An 18510-nucleotide genomic window follows, 5' to 3' on the forward strand; every position below is an offset into this window, starting at 1 on the left:
TCATCAGTTGAAGTATGTTTGAGAGATTTCAAGAACTCCTCAAAAAGAAGTTGTGTCTTCTGCTAAGAATTCAAAGTTTCCCAGTAGACACAATTCTTTTGGCATCTTTTTCTAAGATAGAAGGGAAGCTTTTAGAAAGAACAGGAAACAGCACACAGTAGCATTTCACGTTAAACCATTGTAGTTAGGCATGCCTTGGGTTTTATGAAGTGGAAAAACTTGGGATCTACTTAGACCAAAACTCAGGACACAGTATCAAATGCCTTCCTAAGGAACTAAATGAGGAGTCAAAACTGGCTTTAGGTCAGCACCAACTGCTGTGCTTTCCAAGATAAAAGGAGACTACAGTAACATATATCGGGATAATCTATCATGAGGTTTCTGTAATATCTGTTATTATGATGCACCTTGCTCATATCAGGACCTAATTAAGTAGTGTTAATTACTTAGTCTTGTTCAGGCTACAGCCAGAAATAGACTCATTTCGGTCTGCAAGCCTACTTCATTAAAAGTACTGGACACTGAACTATACATTAATGAATCATTGGATGCAGTGACTTTTTTATAATGTAATACACTATAATAATCTATAGGAGGAGTCATACCATAGATCAGTACTACAGAGGCAACGCCAAATGCTTTAGGAAATGTTATAAACTGCTGGTTTCAATTGTGTGAAGTTTTTTGTTTAAAAATACTTAGTTGAGCTTCTTAGCTGAATGTGATTCATTACTATATACTGTGATCACTTGCCTCTTCTTGTCTCTTTCTCCTTAAACTATCAACAAATCCAAAGCCTAGGAACAGTAGATGTTTTCCATCTTTTCAAAATGTGTACTGAATAGACTGTGAAATGAAATGTTTGGCAACAAGATGCCATATGCAACTGTTGACAGCCTGAAGAGTATCTGGGTGTTTTCAGATGTCCTGTTCTTCCAGTGGTTTTTTGATGCTTATTCACTGTAGAGATTGAGGTTTCAAATTTGGTAGGAAATTTTGTTTCTAGACTTTCCAGTTGTAAAGATGAATTTGCAATGTGGACCATACTGCTGTTGGTCTGTGCAAAATGCATTAGAAAAAATAGTTTAAAGTATGAACTACCCCTTTTTGACAGCAGTATTTGAAGCCTGTGATCACATAATTTCCAATACTGTTACAAATCTTTTCATCAACAGCCTAGTTAGCTTCTGTATTCTGTGTGAGTAGATGCTGCATTCATTTAAAACACAATTTGCATGCCTAAGCATAAAGTGGTAAACTTTTAAAAGTTTCCTTATTACCCTTATATCCTTGCTCAAGGGATCCCATTTTCATCCCGAATTTAGACCCCTCCTCAGTGTTTCCTAGTTACATTACCTTTGCCACCTTCAGCATATGATGAGGCTGTTATTTGCTGATGATAAATATGAAGATCTATTTCCACCCATCCAGGTAATCTTAACAACATAGACTAATCAGGATCAACTGAGATACTATCTGCCTCTGCAGGGACTCATGCTTGCTGAAAAAAGAACTGATGGTACTTAGTGAATTCTAACCCATTTGAAAACAGTGTCAGCCCATGCAGTATGTATGATCTTGATCTGCCCACAGCACTTTTGATCACCACTGGCTTTGTACAACTTGCATTTAGTGGACCTCTACCTAAATGGGCCAGTAACTCCCATCTGAAGATCCAATAAAATATGGACAAGCTGGAAGGCAACATGTTTGAATCTGGGAAAGAAAACAGACACAGAAGAACAGGCACACAGTTGGGTTAAATAAAGAAGAAAATTATTGCATGTCTCTGCACAGAAAGGGAGATTTTTAATACAAAATTCTCTCTGCATAATGATAGACATTTTTCTACCCTGGTCTTTATTTTCAGCTAACCATCCTCTTTAGGATAATTGACTGAGTTCCCTCTATAACTAATCTTGTTGGTGGCAGAAAGCTGATCAGTGTGTTTCTGAGTTGCACAGAGCAGTCACCTGCCTTTAACAGGCTTCTCTGCTGCAATTCCTAATTGCATCCCATGAAAAACCTATTGTCACGCTTCTCCAGTACTCAATAAGTATCATGGAAAAATTAAGTTATTGTTACTGTTGTTCCAAAGTTATTGGCAATGCCAAAGAGCTGCCAAGGGAGGAGTAAGCAGGTTCTTGCACCATTGAAACATGTTGAAAGCCAGGGAAAAAGGTCAGGATTAAAGAGTAGTTATGGAGGATAGAATCATAGAATCATCATCAATCAAGGTTGGAAGAGAACTTTAAGATCTTCAAGTCCAAACATCCACCCAGCATTATCACTTTAACCACTGAACCGTTAAACCACACAACCAGCACCAGATCCAGACACCTCCTGAACACCTCCAGGGATGGTGACTCCACCATCAGGGCAACCTGTTCCGATGCCTGACCAGCTTGACGGTGATTTTTTTTTTTCTAATATCTAATCTGAATCTCCCTGCCTCAGATTAAGGCCATTTCCTCTTGTCCTCTTACTGCAGGCACGGCAGAAGAGACTGACCCGCACCTCACTACACCCTCCTTTCAGGACTTGTAGAGAGTGATGGGGCCACCCCTGAGCCTCCTCTTCTGGAGACTATATAACCCCAGCTCCCTCAGCCGCTCATCATAAAACGTGTTTTTTATGCCCTAGATCACTGATATTTGTGTAAACGGGTGGCGTGCCCATGTGAGGCAGCAGTTTTGCTCCGGCCTCGCTAACCCCAAGGCATCCCCCCGTACATTAAGCGGCCTCCTCCGACCACGAGAGCGGCGCCGTCGGAGGCCGCACGGCGGGGCCGGCAGGGGGCGCTGCCCGCCCGTCCCGCCGGAAGCGGCGCGCGTGTGGCGGCGCGCGGTGTGCGCGCGTGTGGCCATGCCGGGCAGGAAGTCTTCCAAGGAGAAGAAGCGGCGCCGGTCGCGTTCCTGCTGCCCGGAGGGAGCCCCGGGGCTGGACGGCAGCGACAGGAAGCGGCGGAGCACCGAGTCCAGCCACGGTGCCCTGGAGGTAGCGCGGGCGGAGTTGCGGGGTCTGGGCGGTGCCGTGCCGCGTCTGCCTTCCCGGGGGCGTCCCAATCCCGCGGCGTCCTGGCGGCAGAGGCCCGGCTGCTGTCCCTGCCCTGGCTGGCTGCGGGAAGGGCCGGGTTCAGTCACTCTGGTCGGTGTGTGGCTGCAGGGAGTGGCCGGGCGGGCAGCGCGGGGAGGGGCAGCACAGGCACAGACACGGGCGGGGCGGGCCGAGCCCCGGAGCGCCCCGCGCGCATCCCGGGGACGCCGCTCTGTGTTTTCCGGGTGTAAGAGATGCGGCGTACGAGCTCGGGTGGCCCCAGTCGTGGTTCTCATACGTGTGGCATTGTGAGTCTTCTCAAGGATGTGTTGGTGTGCAAAAAATGGTTGTGACATGCACGCCTAAGTGAATTTTGAGGCTGAAAGATGTTTCTGGCTGGTGGTGTTTTTGGTTGTTTTTGTTTGGTTTGGTTTCGTTTTGGTTTTGTTTCTTTGTTTGTTTTTTTAGGTTTTTTTAATTAGTTTTTTTATTCTAGAGGTCATCCACTGATGTATGGAGGATGTATTTTCTAATACGAAGCCCATTTTAATTCTCCGAAGACTCTGCCACACCGGGAATTGTATGCCAATTTCCGTCTTAGCAGGGTCGCTGTAAATGATGAACTTTATGATTTAAGTGCACAGCAAATCAGATGGATTTCTTCTGCGTTAAAGCATGCTTTCATGTGTAAGCACCAGCTAAGTATTTGCAGATAATATTTCCCAATTAATATTTATGAGTATTTTTCACTTCTTGAAGCTTTAAAACTTTTTCCTAGCACAAGAATGTTTTCAGTAATAAAGAATGTAACCTCTCTAATGCAGTTACCTTGCAATATGAAACACTGGAACCTGAAAAGTCTACATTAAGATGTACCTTGCATTTATGAAGGGAAAATTATTGTAAGCATAAGTTACAATAACCCCTTACTGTGTGTAAGTTTCTGTTTTCGCTAATTCACTAGAAAATGTGCCTTTGTTGGTTTTAGGAAACAAAATGCAATGTACTCTCTGGAGAAAAAGTGGAAGAAGCTGAACAACCCAGTGATATAGAAGAAGGAGGATTAGATCTCACTGTGTCACTCAAACCTGTCAGTTTCTACATTGGGGACAAAAAAGAAATGCTTCAACAGTGTTTCTGTGTCATAGGGGAGAAGAAACTACAGAGGATGCTGCCTGATACTTTAAAGGTACCAAGTACATTTACCATTTATATACTTAGTATGATCTTGAATGCTTGCATAACAAAGAATACTTATCTTTCAAGCTTAGTGCATTTACATTTTAAAAGTTGCCTGTATATTTCTCAACTAAAGAAGTTTCTACAAAGTCAAGTACCTTAAGTAGTATCACGTGTCTGGAAGTGAGACTTTTTAAAGATTTACTATAGTTATTCCAGGTTACTCCTTTTGCTACTGCTCAGCCATTTCTGAACTTTAGGTTTATGTTTAGACTGTCTCTTTGTACTGCTTAGTTAAATGCAAAAGGATTTTCATGATTGTGAGGAGTAAATTCAGTAGTGTTGTTCACTAATTAATATGCTGATTTGTAAATAAAGTACTGATTTCTGTTTGTGTCAACTGATTTTCTTTGTATGGTATTAAAGCAATGTCTGAGATAAAAAAATAAAGCCCATTCTTCATAAACAGCTTCTGCTGCTGTAACTCCTGTGAACTAAAGCTGGAGTTTTACTGGCTTAGAATATATGCCTTTTGAGTCTTATGAACAATAGGACTTAGTAAAAATAAAGAGGCTGCAGGTGAAATGTCTGTGTAATGTTTGTTTGTAGTTGTAAATTTTTTTTCTTTCATTTTTATCTTAATGAGGTGTATTATTAATATAAGTGAGACAGAACTTCTTCATTTTAAACACATGGTAAATTGCACACAGGCTTATCCATTTCTCATCTCTGGCAGAAGAAAAAGAGGTAGAGAAGCTGGAAGGAATGACATTACTGAATTTGTAGGGAAATTGCCTGATTATGTAGAACCAAACTTACAGCAGGACTGTGAGTGTTACAACCTGTTTAGCAGCTCTTAATTTTGGTACTTGTACGTGGTATCATAGCTCATTTGAAAATGTGAAATTATCACTCTATGTCACCGAGAGGTATGAGATGTGAAGGTAACTGGAATACCAATAAAATTTGTGGCAATGTATGGTATGTACCAAGCATGAGAAATCACAGTTTGCATACTTTATTTTCTGTGCTGTGGTATGCAACTGTTGGTATGTTGTCATTAGCATTATTTTCTCCAGTTTGTGAACTTGGATTCAACAGTTGCCTCTGGTCTTTGCAAGCTTGGTTACATAACCCAGCTTCCCCCAGGTGATGGAGAATTAGGAATAACCAGGTCTGCAGTTGTTTGCTGTTCCATGCTTCACACATATGGTCTGGTATTCCTGATGCTCTGTGTTGAAGCTGCAGTAAAAACTCCAATCCATAGGTCAAGTAACTCATAGTGTGTATTGTTTAATTTTTCAGACAAAGCCCACACATACGCTATTTTTTGTAGTTGTCAAAACTGAAACACCTGGTTTTCTACAGCAGTTGCATCAATGCAGATCAGAATAGGGGATGTTTAATCCAAGTTAACTCTTCATTACAGTTGGACTACTGCTTACATTTGTAATTACTCTCTTTTCAGAAATTTTTAGTAGCTTGTGGTGTGTCTTATCTGTCTTCTTAGAACTGTTCCATGGATGAAATCAAAAGACTTTGCATGGAGCAGTTGGAGCTGTTATCTGAAAAAAAACTGTTGAAGATACTTGAAGGTATGAATGAAACTTTTAGACTCCACTGTACACCAGAGAATACCTCAACCGGATTTACACTCTTTCTAGCTACTTAAATATATATGTATATATACAGACACACTCTACTAAGTATATATTAGTGTGTACATAATCACTCAGTTCCACCAGTGCACACAGTTCATGTACTTTGATTAAGGATATGACATTCCAGCTTTTCATGGCCTTATTGCACTTGATATTTAAGGGATATTTAAACTTACTTGTAAACATATTGCTGTCTTCTCAATGAAGTGAAACTCTTCGAGTCTGAGAGCTCCAGAGTATCTTGCTGTTAATTCTGTACTTTATTTTTGGCACCCATAGTATTGTAGTACGAATAGCTAATCAGATTTTTTGTAATCCAGTATAAATGTATGTGTAGCTAACAGAAGATTCACAAGTAAGTAAGTGTTTCGGTTTTGACTAAGTCTAATTTTAGAAGTTCTGTTTTAACTGGGAAAAATCCTCTTCTGCTGATTGCAATAGAGTTAATAATTAAGAGTAAACCTAATTGCATAGTATTAATTATATCACTTTCCTAAATTTTCATGTTTGAAACTGTGTATATCTAGGCAAGATTGGAGCTGATTCTGATACTGACGAGGAGGCAGATGGAGGAGACAAGACTGGAGGTGATTCAGTCAGTCAGTGAGTAAAAGACAAAACACTTAATTTAAGGAGACTGAACAATTCAGAGATTTTTCATGAGAAATTATCAAATATATCATTGAGAGACCAAATTGCTATATCCTTAATTAATTATTCTAGTTGAATGATGATGAACTGTGACTACTAGCAAGCACTAAACTTTACAGACATGATGTCACTTAGTGACATTTAGTGTGTCTTGGGCACATAACTGGATTCATAATGACATACCACCCATCAGCTAAGCTGTGGTAATTAAACATTCACACTTGTGAATGTTTAATTCACAAGTCCTGCAACAGAAGTGGTGTGATTTAGGTTAAATGTCTTTGTGTGAGCTAAATCAGTAAACCCCTCCCACATAGGTTTGTGATTTGTTTAAGTATATTTTCAGTTCAGCTGAGATTTATCCCTTCTCTTTAATTTTTGTTCTGGCCTTTCATTCCTGCCTCAGCTGAAGCAGCACTGACACTCATTACCTGTTCAATGTACTCTGTAGAAGGGGTGCTACAGAATGTAGTGTTTCAAGAACAGAGGCTTCTGGTTTCTTGCTCTTATCTTGGCATCTGTCAGTTTTGTAAAAGACAACACTTTTTTAACCTTTTCTTAAAAGGCTTGTCTGTTTTTTAAAGACCATTTCTTTGTCAGGAGTTCACCTGTTTGATAGTTTCTATGGAAGTAATGAAGGGAAAAAGAAAGTTACACTAGTTATCACGCACAATACATCAAATTTAGTGAGGCTAACTTGTTTCTAAAAGATTTATAAGCTTTTATGTTTTCAATACTGACCTGATTACAGCTGGTCCACAGGTTCAGGGCGCACTTAATAAAACTCTGAGGCAGTACAAGACAATGCACTAAAGATGGGCAGATTAACATAACCTCCTAGCTACTGGTTTGGTTAGTTTATATAAACCTCCTAAATAAGAACAAATGGATGGGAAAGATAGTAACAGTAATCCAACTTTCACATTCTGGTCAGTATTTTTCTTTAGCAGACACCTAATTTCTGATCCTGTCTTTAATCCCCACCACCTGTACTGCAGAGCTACTGTCTTCATCCTTAGCCATCTGCTCCTCTGCCAGTCCTTTTTTTCCTAACCTTTGCTGAGTTTTTACCTCACTTTGCATGTTCTACTGGAGTTTGGTACCAAATCACCCTCAAACCCAGAGGTCTTTGAGAGCTGTACAAATTCCTGTAGCAAGCTGTATATAGAACCATATGTGTGAGCCCAGTTAAGCATTACACTGGTGTGGCGCATGCCAACGTGAAATGCATGCTCTACATAAAATAAGGTAAATTTAAATTTACAACATTTGTTGTCAACAAATTTTAACTGTAGTTATCTTCTTTCTGCTGAAAAGATCATACCATGGAAATGTTATTCTGTTTAGAAAAATAAATTAAAAGTGCTGAGTTTATTGTTTGGGAACTTAACTGTCATCTTGGGGGAGAAATATCTTTAAAGGCTGACAAAAAGGAGAAACTCCAAATTACTGTTGTCAGTTAGTAGTGTAGCATGAAAGAAGAGAGTATTAAATTTGTAAAATGCCCCTTAATTTTAGAATAGCTTATCTTCTTCTCCCATTGTTTGAAGACATGGCATTGTGTTACCCTTTCTTAAAGGTATACCACAGTACAGATAATTAGGGAAAAAAATGTTTTTCACTAGCAAATGAAACAAGGCTAACAAAAGCCAGACTGAACTGTGAACTTAAAACGCATCTGTTGGGCCAGTAGATGGTGCAAAATGCCTGCCTATGAAACAAAGTCATGAAGGTTCACCAGCAACGCAGTCCAATCCAGTCAATTCTGAGAGTAAAACGTTCTATAAAAGTACTTCTGCATCCTAAAAATTCTTTTGTTGACAGTAGGTAGTTTCTAAAGGAATGTTGGCTTGCTGTAATTATTATTAAAGTCAAGGCATCAGGAGGAAACTTCACAAGTTTCAATGTGTGATTTTTTTAAAGTTGGTAATTTCTTTTTACATGGCTGTTAAAATGGTTGTGGATAATTTCACAGTCAATATTTGAGCTGTGGGGGTCACTGAGTTTTCTCTCAAAGAGATGGTTACAATTCCTCATCAGATCTCAAGGTGATACTAGAGTTGTGAAATCTGTTGTCTGGATACTACTGATGCAAGATCAGGCTTTTTCAAGGAACACTTTGCTCTCCAGTGGAGAGATGACAAATCAGTTTAAAATGACAGAGCATGTGTGTGAAGGAGCATGGGATATGGGCAGGGACAGCCTAAGCAGCTTCTACTCTTAGTGATGATCAGGGTATATCACAACCTAATTTTGGTAAAGAGTTAACTAACTAAATGTAACAAATTGTTAGGAGTTGCTGGAAAAAAAACCCCAAAACAAAAACAACAGCAAAACAAACAAAAAAAACCCAAACCAGGTGGTTCCTTCTATATCTGCTGACCAGTAACTGGTCCAAAATCCTCATCTCTCTCCAGCTGCGGTCACACAAGCCCAAAAGGTTTGTATTCTTTCTCTAGTTGCTGTATAGACCTCCTTGTGCCCGTGGGCCTCTCTGATGGCAAGTGCAGGCCTGTGATTGTCCCCAGTAGCTGATGCTGTTAATCTCTGGGGTATCTAGTGCTCCATTTTGGTCCCTCAATTTGCCTACTTGCAGAACTTGGTCTATTTTTGGAATTTGGCCTTTGATTTTACTGTCTATTTGATACATTAGTCCCAGACCTCTCATCCTGCTTGTTGTCTAGAGTAGCCTGAGGTTTGCTGGTGAATTGCAAGTATTTGCTTACAGTTGCATGACACTGAAAATCCTGGAGGAAGTGTACATTTTTCATTCTGTCTGATTTCTGGCAGCACAGTCCTGCAGGTGCTTCTGACCTGTGGTCCCCTTTGCAGTTGCTGGCACACATGTGTGAGTGTATTTAGATTATTGTCATCTCATTTGGAAAAAAAGTTAGTGTAGCCATGAGGTTCAATAAATAGGTACAACAGACTGGTCCAGGGATTCACTAGCCAAGTGTATTGACCTGTTTATTCTCCTTAATTAATTATTGCATGATACTTTTTGCATTTATGTTCCAATGGCTAAAAACAGTGGGAGAAAAAGGAGAATCTGTTGATGTAGCCTTTGTCACTGAAGAAAAGGAAATAGAAATGAAAATAACTGCCTCTCAGACCACAATGTCTAGAAATGTTATTGTGTTCCCCCTCCTGTTGAAACCATTGGATACATGTTAAAAAACAACTTGCAGAGCATGGGGAAAATAGATATGTGTTCAATTTCAGGAAAACCCTAAAGGCCATTACTGAAAAACAAGTTGTTAATCATTGTATTTACATCCATGATATCAGAATACTGCTTCCTTTTTATAGTGTTGTTAAGCTCCCATGGGCAGGAGGGCTGCATTGATTCCATATTACTACAGATGAAACCAATGCCGCACCAACATTCAGTTTAGAAATTTGGCAATTCTATTGTCAAAATGCTCATCAGATGAGGTAACTGAACTCTTCTTGTGATTCTGGATCCTTCCACCTGTGTCCTTCCTGTATGTTTTACCTTATTTTCACAGTTTGTGTAACTGGTATGTGTGAAGTATGTGAAGGACGTTAACGTTTCACAGAAGTGTCTCTTCCTTACCCTTGTGTAAAGAGTTGAAACACTTCAGGTCAATGGTAGAAATCTTTAAATAGGAGAAATAGAGAAACGCAAGTACTGAATACATTGTAATAGCTGAGTTGTAAACAGTTTCAGTTTAAAAAGTATCCCTTTGTGAAACAAAATGATTGTGGTTTAGGAGAGGGTGGTGATGGGCTGGTGATAATTTCATGAAAATACCTTTTTACTTTCAAAATAAGACAATAAATAGTATTTTAGTACAGCAGAAACTACTGTTTTCCGAAAGCATTTAATTATGTGACAATTTATTTTGAGTTTTACAGAAAAGCTCCTAATATGAGGAGCCTCTTCCTTTATAACTACTCGGCTGTGGTTCCTCAGTTATAACTGTTGAGGATTGTTACTCTAAAAGGAAAGGATGTAGTGGAAATAATTCCTTTGTCCTTGTGTATCACAAGGCAAAACAAGAAAAGTTCATTTTCAAGTGCTCAGATTAGCTCTCTGTGTATTCCTTCTGTCTTTATTTTACTGTAGCTGTCTTATTGGCCTACCACCTCATAATTTTTTAGTTTCTTAAAAATGTTCTGTTAAATTGTAAATTATGGTGATTAAAATGTTCTTAATTGTTTCCAGACAGGACAACAGTATAGACTCAACTTCTTCTCTGAGAGAAGACAACAAGCTGGAAGGTCAGGAATCAAAACAAGGTATGTAGTAGAGAAAGCTGAAATTTTGTGTTCTTGATGTTGGCCAGTGACTAATTCCAGGTAGCTGACAGCTCTCTTGTGAACAGTGGCTGCAGTCATAGAGAAGCATCCTCTTAGAAATCAGCTTGCATAGGGTTGCAACATCTCCCGCAGGTACAGTTCCAGAAAAGGTGATGGGGACATTGAAGAAGACATTCTAGAAACTTTGGCTTCTTAGTTCTATAGGAATGGAGGGTTTTTTGCAGCTAGAAGCAAACTGCAGCTCTTCAGAGTTTCCTAGTTTAGCTTCTGGAACATGACTGAAGTTCTTGCAGAGCTCATGTGGCTCCTCGTATCTAGTTTTTCAGCTGAAGAGGAACTTCATTTAAGTTTTTTGATATGCAGGTGATTGCTAATACTGCTGTTACTGTTGGTTGAAATGACCGTCAGGTTTATTTTACACTGAGATGATCATACGAGTGTACAGTAGTCTGTTTTTGCATTCACAGAAATCCATAATAATAACTTTTCCAAAGGACTGCTTGTAATTTAGTAATTTATTTCAGCCTTGGTATATGATAACTTGCTTTGTTTGATTGTATAGAGCTGAGGTCCAATGAAATGGTGCTTGACACCCAGCACTTGTGTTAGCTGGCTTATTTTACTTGAAGTCAGTGCAAGTAGACGTACACACTCAAATTTTTGAATCATTGAGAATGAACATTTTGTCTTGTGTACTTTCTCTTTTTAAATGCAAAAATTCAGCTTGTGAGACATTCAAGTACTACAGCGATTGGCAGAATAGAAAATGCAAAGGCAAATAAGTTACTGGTGCGCATTTGTTCTTTCCACACAAGAAAACAGTATTTTTAGCCCACAGTAGTATTTGTTTTATTCCAGTCATTAAATTAGCACATATAACAATTTCCAGTGTTAGTTTGTGCATGAAGCACTAGAACTGTAGGTGTTTCTGTCTCGGTCTGTTTATTTTCATTTTGGCTGGCTGTATGCAGAAACATCAGAAATAGCATTTCCGGTTAAAGAATGTTGCAAATTCTTCTAAGCTGCATTTCTCTTCTGCAAAGTTCTAACTTCATTTGCTTCTTGCAACTGCTATTTCACAATTCAGAATTTTGTCTTTGTCTCTTGGAATAACATTGTGAAACATGTTTGTTTTCTGAAGTAGTTAGTGAGAAGAGTTAAATGGAAAAGGAAGGAGTCATAACAGCATCAAAACTCTAAGGAGTGAGTTGCAATGACTATGAAGAATCTTTTAAATGTTGCTTGTTGTACTATATGGAGGAATTTTAGAGCCGACAGATTTCCTGCAGGTTTCTTCCACTTTTGTGTTATCAAAGGGAATTGATGGACTGTTGCAGGTGATTGCATTGTTTTTTATGACTTAATCAACCAGATTATCATGGTGGCTTTGGGCTATAACAGTGGCTCCACTCTGTGGAGATGTTAGCTTTAAAGAACTTTTGAGAATATCATATAAATTAGAAAGTATAACTCCAGTCATTCTCCTGCACTGCAGCCTGAGAAGCTGTGGGAAAAAGAAGAGAGAATGAGAGGATAAGCAGAAGTGGATAAAATAAAATTTTTAAATGTAATTAAGTGTGCTAAAATGAATTTTTCAACTGTAGATGAAGGAAAAAGTAAAAGTTACCAAAATGAAAAAGATAATGTGAAATGCCAGCCATGATCCTTATTACTGTGTAAAAACACAGGTGCAAAAGAGGGAAATAAAGCCTGTTAGCTCATTAAACATCTGTAGGCCAAAACCCTTGTATGAGCACTGAATTACACAGTCTCAGAGGTTTCAAGTTCTACATAGAACCCAAGGTTGTTCTGCCCAGCTTCTCATCCATACAAGTCTGGGATAGATGTGAGTGACTTAATATTTTGTTTCTTCTTAATGTGACCAATTAATTCCAAAAAGAATCCTATGGTGGGCTGACCCAAGCCAGCAGTAGGCACATGCCAACACCTCAGTTACTTGTCCCCCAGTGGGGTAGAGGTGACAATCAGCAAAACAAATGAGAATAACTTACGAGTCAACATAAAGACTCTTCAGTAAGTGAAGCAAGAGCTGTGCACTGAAACAAAGCAAAATTAGAGACAATCTCCCATCGGCAGCCAGATTTTTAGCCGTTCCCTGGAAAGCAGAAACACAGCATGCATGACAGGTACTTGGGAAGACAAATGCCAGTGTTATATGGTGGAGCATATCCCTTAGGTCAGTTTGCCTCAGCTGTTCTGGTTGTCTGGCCCTCTCAGCCTCTTGCAGACCCCCAATTTACTCTCTGGGAAGTCAGAGTGAGAAACAGAGAAAGCCCTGAGGCTGTGCAAGCACTCTTCAGCAGCAGCCAAACTGCCGTGTTATCAACACCATTTCAGAAACAAATACAAAAGCAGCATCATGCAGTCTGCTGTGAAGAAGATTAACTCCATCCCAGCCAGACTCAGTACAGGTCAGTTTAACTTTGGCAGTGAATTAGGATGAGCAGGCTCAGATACGAAGTTTCAGTCTTTGAACTCTGATCCACTGATGCACCTGATTTTTTGACCCATGGAAACGCTGCTTGGTTGACCAGCATGTTAGGTAAATACTGACTGATACTATGAAGTAAGACAGAAAAGTTACCATTTCTAATCCTGTTGTTTCCCATTATGATCTTTCCCATCCATTGTGGCGTGCAAGGTAAAGTTAAAAAGAGTGTTCAAAGTTGACTAAATGGTGTGGGAAATAGGGAAAACTGCATCTGAAACTGAAATATTAATCTTGAAGTTACTGTCACAGTAGGAACAGGGCAAGACTACTTAGGATCAAAGAAGACCCTTGTATGTTCATCTCATGAGTAGTTTTTATATACGCTGCTGTGAGGATGATTTTCTTTAGCTTTGTTTATATTTTAGGTTTTTAGATTTTATTATTTTAAAATTGTGATTTGTCTTGCAAAAAGAAAAGGTGAAAAGTTATCTGTAAACTCCTTTATATGTCTTAACATAACATTTTCAGGAGCTGCATCTGCTTTCCTATTAGCTTTCTTTGGAATTTTTGATGTGCCACATACCTTAGCTGTGTATGTTTCTAAACACGCTGTATTTACTAGCATTATGGCTGCTTTTTACAGTCAAGTAAACCAGTGTTAGGAGGTACTGGACTGATAACAAAGATCCTAAATCATTCTCAGGGTGAGTATGCAGAATTCTTAAATCTGAACTTAAATGCTGTGACAAATCATAGCCTGATATGGAGTGATTAGGAGTCAGTAACTGAATTATGTGTCTATAGTACAAAAAATTTTCAAAGCTGAATCCATAAACTCTAATGTTTTAAAGTGTTACTATTGTTTATAAAACCATTTTGAGATATTTTGATCCTCCTTTCCTGCCTTCCTTTGTTTTTTAAGTAGAAAAATTGCATTTATAGCTTTCTAAGTAGTGAGTATGCTACTCTTTTTTTTTTAAGGCTTGCTTTTCCTGTGCAAGTGGTAAAAATGGTATTACCAAAAGCAATTATAAAGTCTTTATAATCAGTAACTTTACCATCACCTGAATATACATTACTCATTTTAAGCAGGAGCCAATCCTGCTCTAAGTTTCCACAGATACAAAAGCTGGTGAAATAGCAATAACTTCTGAGGCCAGTGTGTCAAAGCAAGTCTTACTGTAGTCAAATTGAGAGAACAGTTAGGTTCTGACAGAGCTTTGCTTTTATTTTATTGCACCGCCTCCTCTTCTAATTATGTTTTTAAAAGTAAACTCCAACTTTCAGCCACCATTAAAAACCAAAGTCATAAATTCCTTCATGTTTTTACATCTGAGTTAAATACATCTGGAAGACTTGTGATAAATTCAGAGTAGTTGCACTATAAGTGGAGTTTCTATTAATTTTTAGTGTTATGCCTCGCTATAGTCCCACTCCTCTTAAAATAAATAACATAGTTGAGTGTAATTTTTGAAGTTGCATTCTGAAAATTAGGTTTACTTAAAAGATAAGCAAAAATCAGTTTTACACTGCAGAAGGTTTCTTTGATATAAAATCTTACGACATTTTAATTAGGAAAATAGATCATGTAACTTTGTAGGAGAGAATAAATTTTTCTGGTACCGCTGCTTTGCTATACTGCATGTTCTTTTAGATTGGCATAAAAATGCGTTAACACTTGTATAAATAAGCTCAGTTTTAAAAGCTGGAGGAGAAAAAGAAGAAGAATTGGTTATCTTACAGATTTCTTTTCACTCTCTTAATTTGCAGAGTAATGCTTTAAGCAGAAGTGATTTTTTGAGGTAAAAACAGTTGTGTTAGGCAACTCTATGATTGTTATGTTTGTGTTACAGGCAAGGGAGAAGATAGTGATGTCCTCAGCATAAATGCAGATGCATATGATAGTGACATAGAAGGCCCATGCAATGAAGAGGATGGCCCAGATGTGCAAGAGAGCACTGTCAGAAGTGGAGCTGGTCAGATAGATGACCTTCAGAAGGACATTGAGAAGAGTGTGAATGAGATACTGGGCTTGGCAGAGTCCAGCCCAAAGGAGCACAAAGCAGCAACCTTAGCTGTTCCTCCATCAGAAGATGTTCAGCCATCAGCACAACAGCTGGAGCTTCTGGAGCTCGAGATGAGGGCCAGAGCTATTAAGGCTCTGATGAAAGCTGGTGATGTCAAAAAACAGCCCTAAGACCATTCAGATTTCATTTTCAGTATTTGTTTCGAAAAAGGTGGTGTCTGTTCTCTTCAGCGCTGCAGTATGTTTGGGCTGGATATGACATTCCTCATTCAGACTGTGTTGTGTTTCCTGACCTATGGTTCTGTGGTTTTGTTGCCTTTAGTGTGCTGCTTCCATGACATGCACAAACAGAGGTTGGTTCTTCCCTGAGATGAGGTGTCCTTGTGCTGGTTCACCTCCTCAAAGAGTCACACCATGTATAGAGTTGTGCCAGGAACCTGGTGCCTCCCAGAAGGGTTGTTGTAGAAACTTACAACTTAGGGTTGCTTAATTCTTCTTGGGGCCCATCTCATCATAATGTAGGTATTCTAATTAAAATGTGATGATATGTTTAAAAGCATACTCAGTTTTTTGGAATGGGAATTCCTAAAGGGAAGGTTTTTTACCTTTCAAATACACAGCTGAACGTGTTATTTTCAGAGTTATGAAAGTGCCTGAAAGAGCAGAGTTTTTTACACTATCACATAGTTTTGTCACTCTTTTCCACTCTTATCTTTTGTATTATAACTGAAGAAAGCAGAGTTTCTTCCTAACTGTAAAGCTTTTCTTTTGAATATTTGACATAATTAGCAAATAAACATTTCAGAAGACCTTGAGCTTTTAACATTCAACTGATGTAGTCCTACTTTCATGTCCCCTGAAAGTACGAAAATCCACCTAATGTCAGTATGTTTTTTTAGAAAAGGCATTTAATTTATTTATGAGGTTTTAAAATACAAATTCTATTTTTATCCACTTCAAGGTATTCCTTTGTAAGTAAATTGAATTTTAGGATTAATTTTCATGCTATAGTATCTTACAACAATTAAAATTATTTTAATTTTTTAGAATTAGTGCTGGTTTTATATCTGGCTGCTAATCAAAGCATATTAAAATACTTATGTGTTTGTTTACACATGCAGACACCAATTTTTTTCTTTAAAGGTACGAAGTTTACAACTGTAGTCTTCATTAAGTAAAATGATGTGTAATGTATTTTATTCATGAATTTTCCTTGGTTGTTACTTAGCCAATTACATACTTTGCAACAGTAGGAGAGATAATTTCCCTATGCTATTTTGTAATACTACTGCAAACTTTATTCTGTTCAGATACTATGTTTTGAATTCTTTTAAGGTTTATAATTTTCTTTTTATTCTTCCATTTTATCCCTTTTCTTCCTTCTCTTTATTCCCTTTCTTATTTCCTGTTTCCTTTTAAACCCTTTTCTGTAGCAAGATTCTTGTCTATTTCTTAAGTATGATTGATTTCCTCTAGAATCAACAGTATTGTAAAATGTTAGTGCAGTGTAAATTTGATAATAAACTAAAACCTTCATTAAATACAGCTGAGAAAATTACAGTGTGCATTCATTAAGTGATATCAGTGGCCTGGGTAAAGTGTACCTGATAGTAGTGTTATCCACAGCATCAACATTTTTTCTATTATTTTAGCAAATGTAGGGTGTAAGTGGTGTAAGTTAGAATATATACACACAATTCAAAAGGTAACATTACTGTCTCCAAATCTGTGTGTGTTGTCTTTAGTTAATTTCATTTAGCTGTTTGGTGAGCTTGTGTTCTGTTTGAGTCCAGAGAAACGAAAGAAGTAAACAGAGAAAGACACCTGGCAAAACCTGGATGTGCAATCTTCTCTTTTCCAAAGTCATAGGCTGGTGGAGCTGTGTTAGACTTCAAAGATACATTTTAGTGCTGCTACACTTAGATCCTTAAGGCACTAAATACCTCACCTTGCCTGCTGTGCAAGTGCAAAAGCTCACTTGCAAGGGCGTTTCCTGTGTCACCAGAAGAAGCCACACGATGAAGTCCATTCAGTGATGTTGCAAAACAACACATTTGTAGTTGTTTGGTAAAACAAAAATACTGCTGGAAGAAATGATAAACTAGAATGTAGTTACCTTCTACTGCCTACTTTCTGGAGGTGTGTAGCACTTATTTTCCTACTGGTTTCCCAGGTCACCCTTAAAAGTGCATTTTGTAGCATGTTGAACTGTTAAAGGTTATTATTTCAAGGTCTGTATCAAGAAGTTGCAAATGCTAACTCTAGCATGTAGTGTGACAGAGATGAAACAGGTTTACTATGCATGTGACAGAGAAGATTTGTAATTACAGCCTAATTAAATTTGAAATTAAAAGATGAGAAGGATTCCAAGAAAATTCAATTAAGCTGTTTACAAAAATAAAATAAAAAAAATTATATGAGGTACTTAATGTGATTGATTACACCAGTGCTAATTCATTTTTAGGATATTGTACTGTTGCTGCTTAGGTTAAAAGCAGATCAGGTAACTTACGTGTGTTCTTGCATTGATTTTTATCACTGAAGAGATAAAAAAATCCACTATATTTAAAATATTTATTATACAGCTGTTTTGTTTTCCACTTTTAAATATGTCTGTGATTTTTCCTTGAAAAATAAATTTATTATTTCATTTGGAAGAAGAGGCAATTTGTATGTAAAATGTATTGAATTATTTATGAAACCTTAAGATAGTGTTACTGGGTTTTAATCAACCATTTTGTCAGGAAACCAAGGTTATACACTGGGTGTTGGTCACCATGAAAAAGATCTTGATTATATTTCGGACTGCAACAAAAATATTTTCTAATGAATTTTGGCTGTTGTCATAGTGCACAGTGCTCTTTTGAGGAGGAGGAGAGTTGATTGATTGTGTACTAGATAAATAAAAAGGTATAACTCCACAGAGAGCCAACAGTATTTATTTCTGTTTGGAGGCTTTGCTGTTATGGTGATTTCATAGAGAATAATAAAAAGACTTCAAGATGCCAGTTTTGAGAGGTGAATCACAAGCATTTCCTCAGAAAAGAATTAGTTCCACTTGTAACACTCTTTTCAATATAGTATTTGCTCTCAAAAATATTTTGCGTAAGACACTTGGTGCCGTAACTTTTTTTTAAGCTATAAAATAATGTTCTTTGCTGTTTGAAAATATTGTAATTATTAATTGTAGTAAATGAAGGTTTTGATCACTGATAACTACA

General features: G+C 38.0%; 1 protein-coding gene across 4 annotated transcripts; it reads left to right on the top strand.

Moving 5' to 3' along the window:
- Positions 1-2823: 2823 nt before the first annotated feature.
- CAAP1 (caspase activity and apoptosis inhibitor 1) lies at positions 2824-18216 on the top strand. 4 transcript variants are annotated; one of them, XM_048291660.1, is made up of 7 exons: positions 2908-2997; positions 3533-3723; positions 4025-4225; positions 5726-5810; positions 6404-6479; positions 10717-10790; positions 15117-18216. In XM_048291660.1, exons 2-7 carry the CDS (start codon positions 3712-3714, stop codon positions 15458-15460), a joined length of 792 nt encoding a protein of 263 aa, XP_048147617.1. In that variant the 5' UTR covers positions 2908-2997; positions 3533-3711; the 3' UTR covers positions 15461-18216. The 4 variants fall into 4 exon arrangements, with proteins under 4 accessions (XP_048147615.1, XP_048147617.1, XP_048147616.1 ...); XM_048291661.1 differs by lacking the exon at positions 2908-2997 and adding an exon at positions 3861-3938; XM_048291658.1 differs by lacking the exon at positions 3533-3723 and having other exon boundaries at positions 2824-2997.
- The last annotated feature ends 294 nt before the right edge of the window (positions 18217-18510 follow it).

Source organism: Corvus hawaiiensis, chromosome Z, assembly GCF_020740725.1.
Source record: "Corvus hawaiiensis isolate bCorHaw1 chromosome Z, bCorHaw1.pri.cur, whole genome shotgun sequence".
Classification (NCBI taxonomy): Eukaryota; Metazoa; Chordata; class Aves; order Passeriformes; family Corvidae; genus Corvus; species Corvus hawaiiensis.

What these genes read in the sequence shown, in the direction of transcription:
- CAAP1 (XM_048291658.1), top strand. Translation starts at nt 2,866, where the DNA reads ATGCCGGGCAGGAAGTCTTCCAAGGAGAAGAAGCGGCGCCGGTCGCGT. An exon ending in TGCTGCCTGATACTTTAAAG is followed by an intron (nt 4,226 to 5,725) that starts GTACCAAGTACA and finishes CTGTCTTCTTAG; the next exon opens with AACTGTTCCATGGATGAAAT. An exon ending in AGGTCAGGAATCAAAACAAG is followed by an intron (nt 10,791 to 15,116) that starts GTATGTAGTAGA and finishes TTTGTGTTACAG; the next exon opens with GCAAGGGAGAAGATAGTGAT.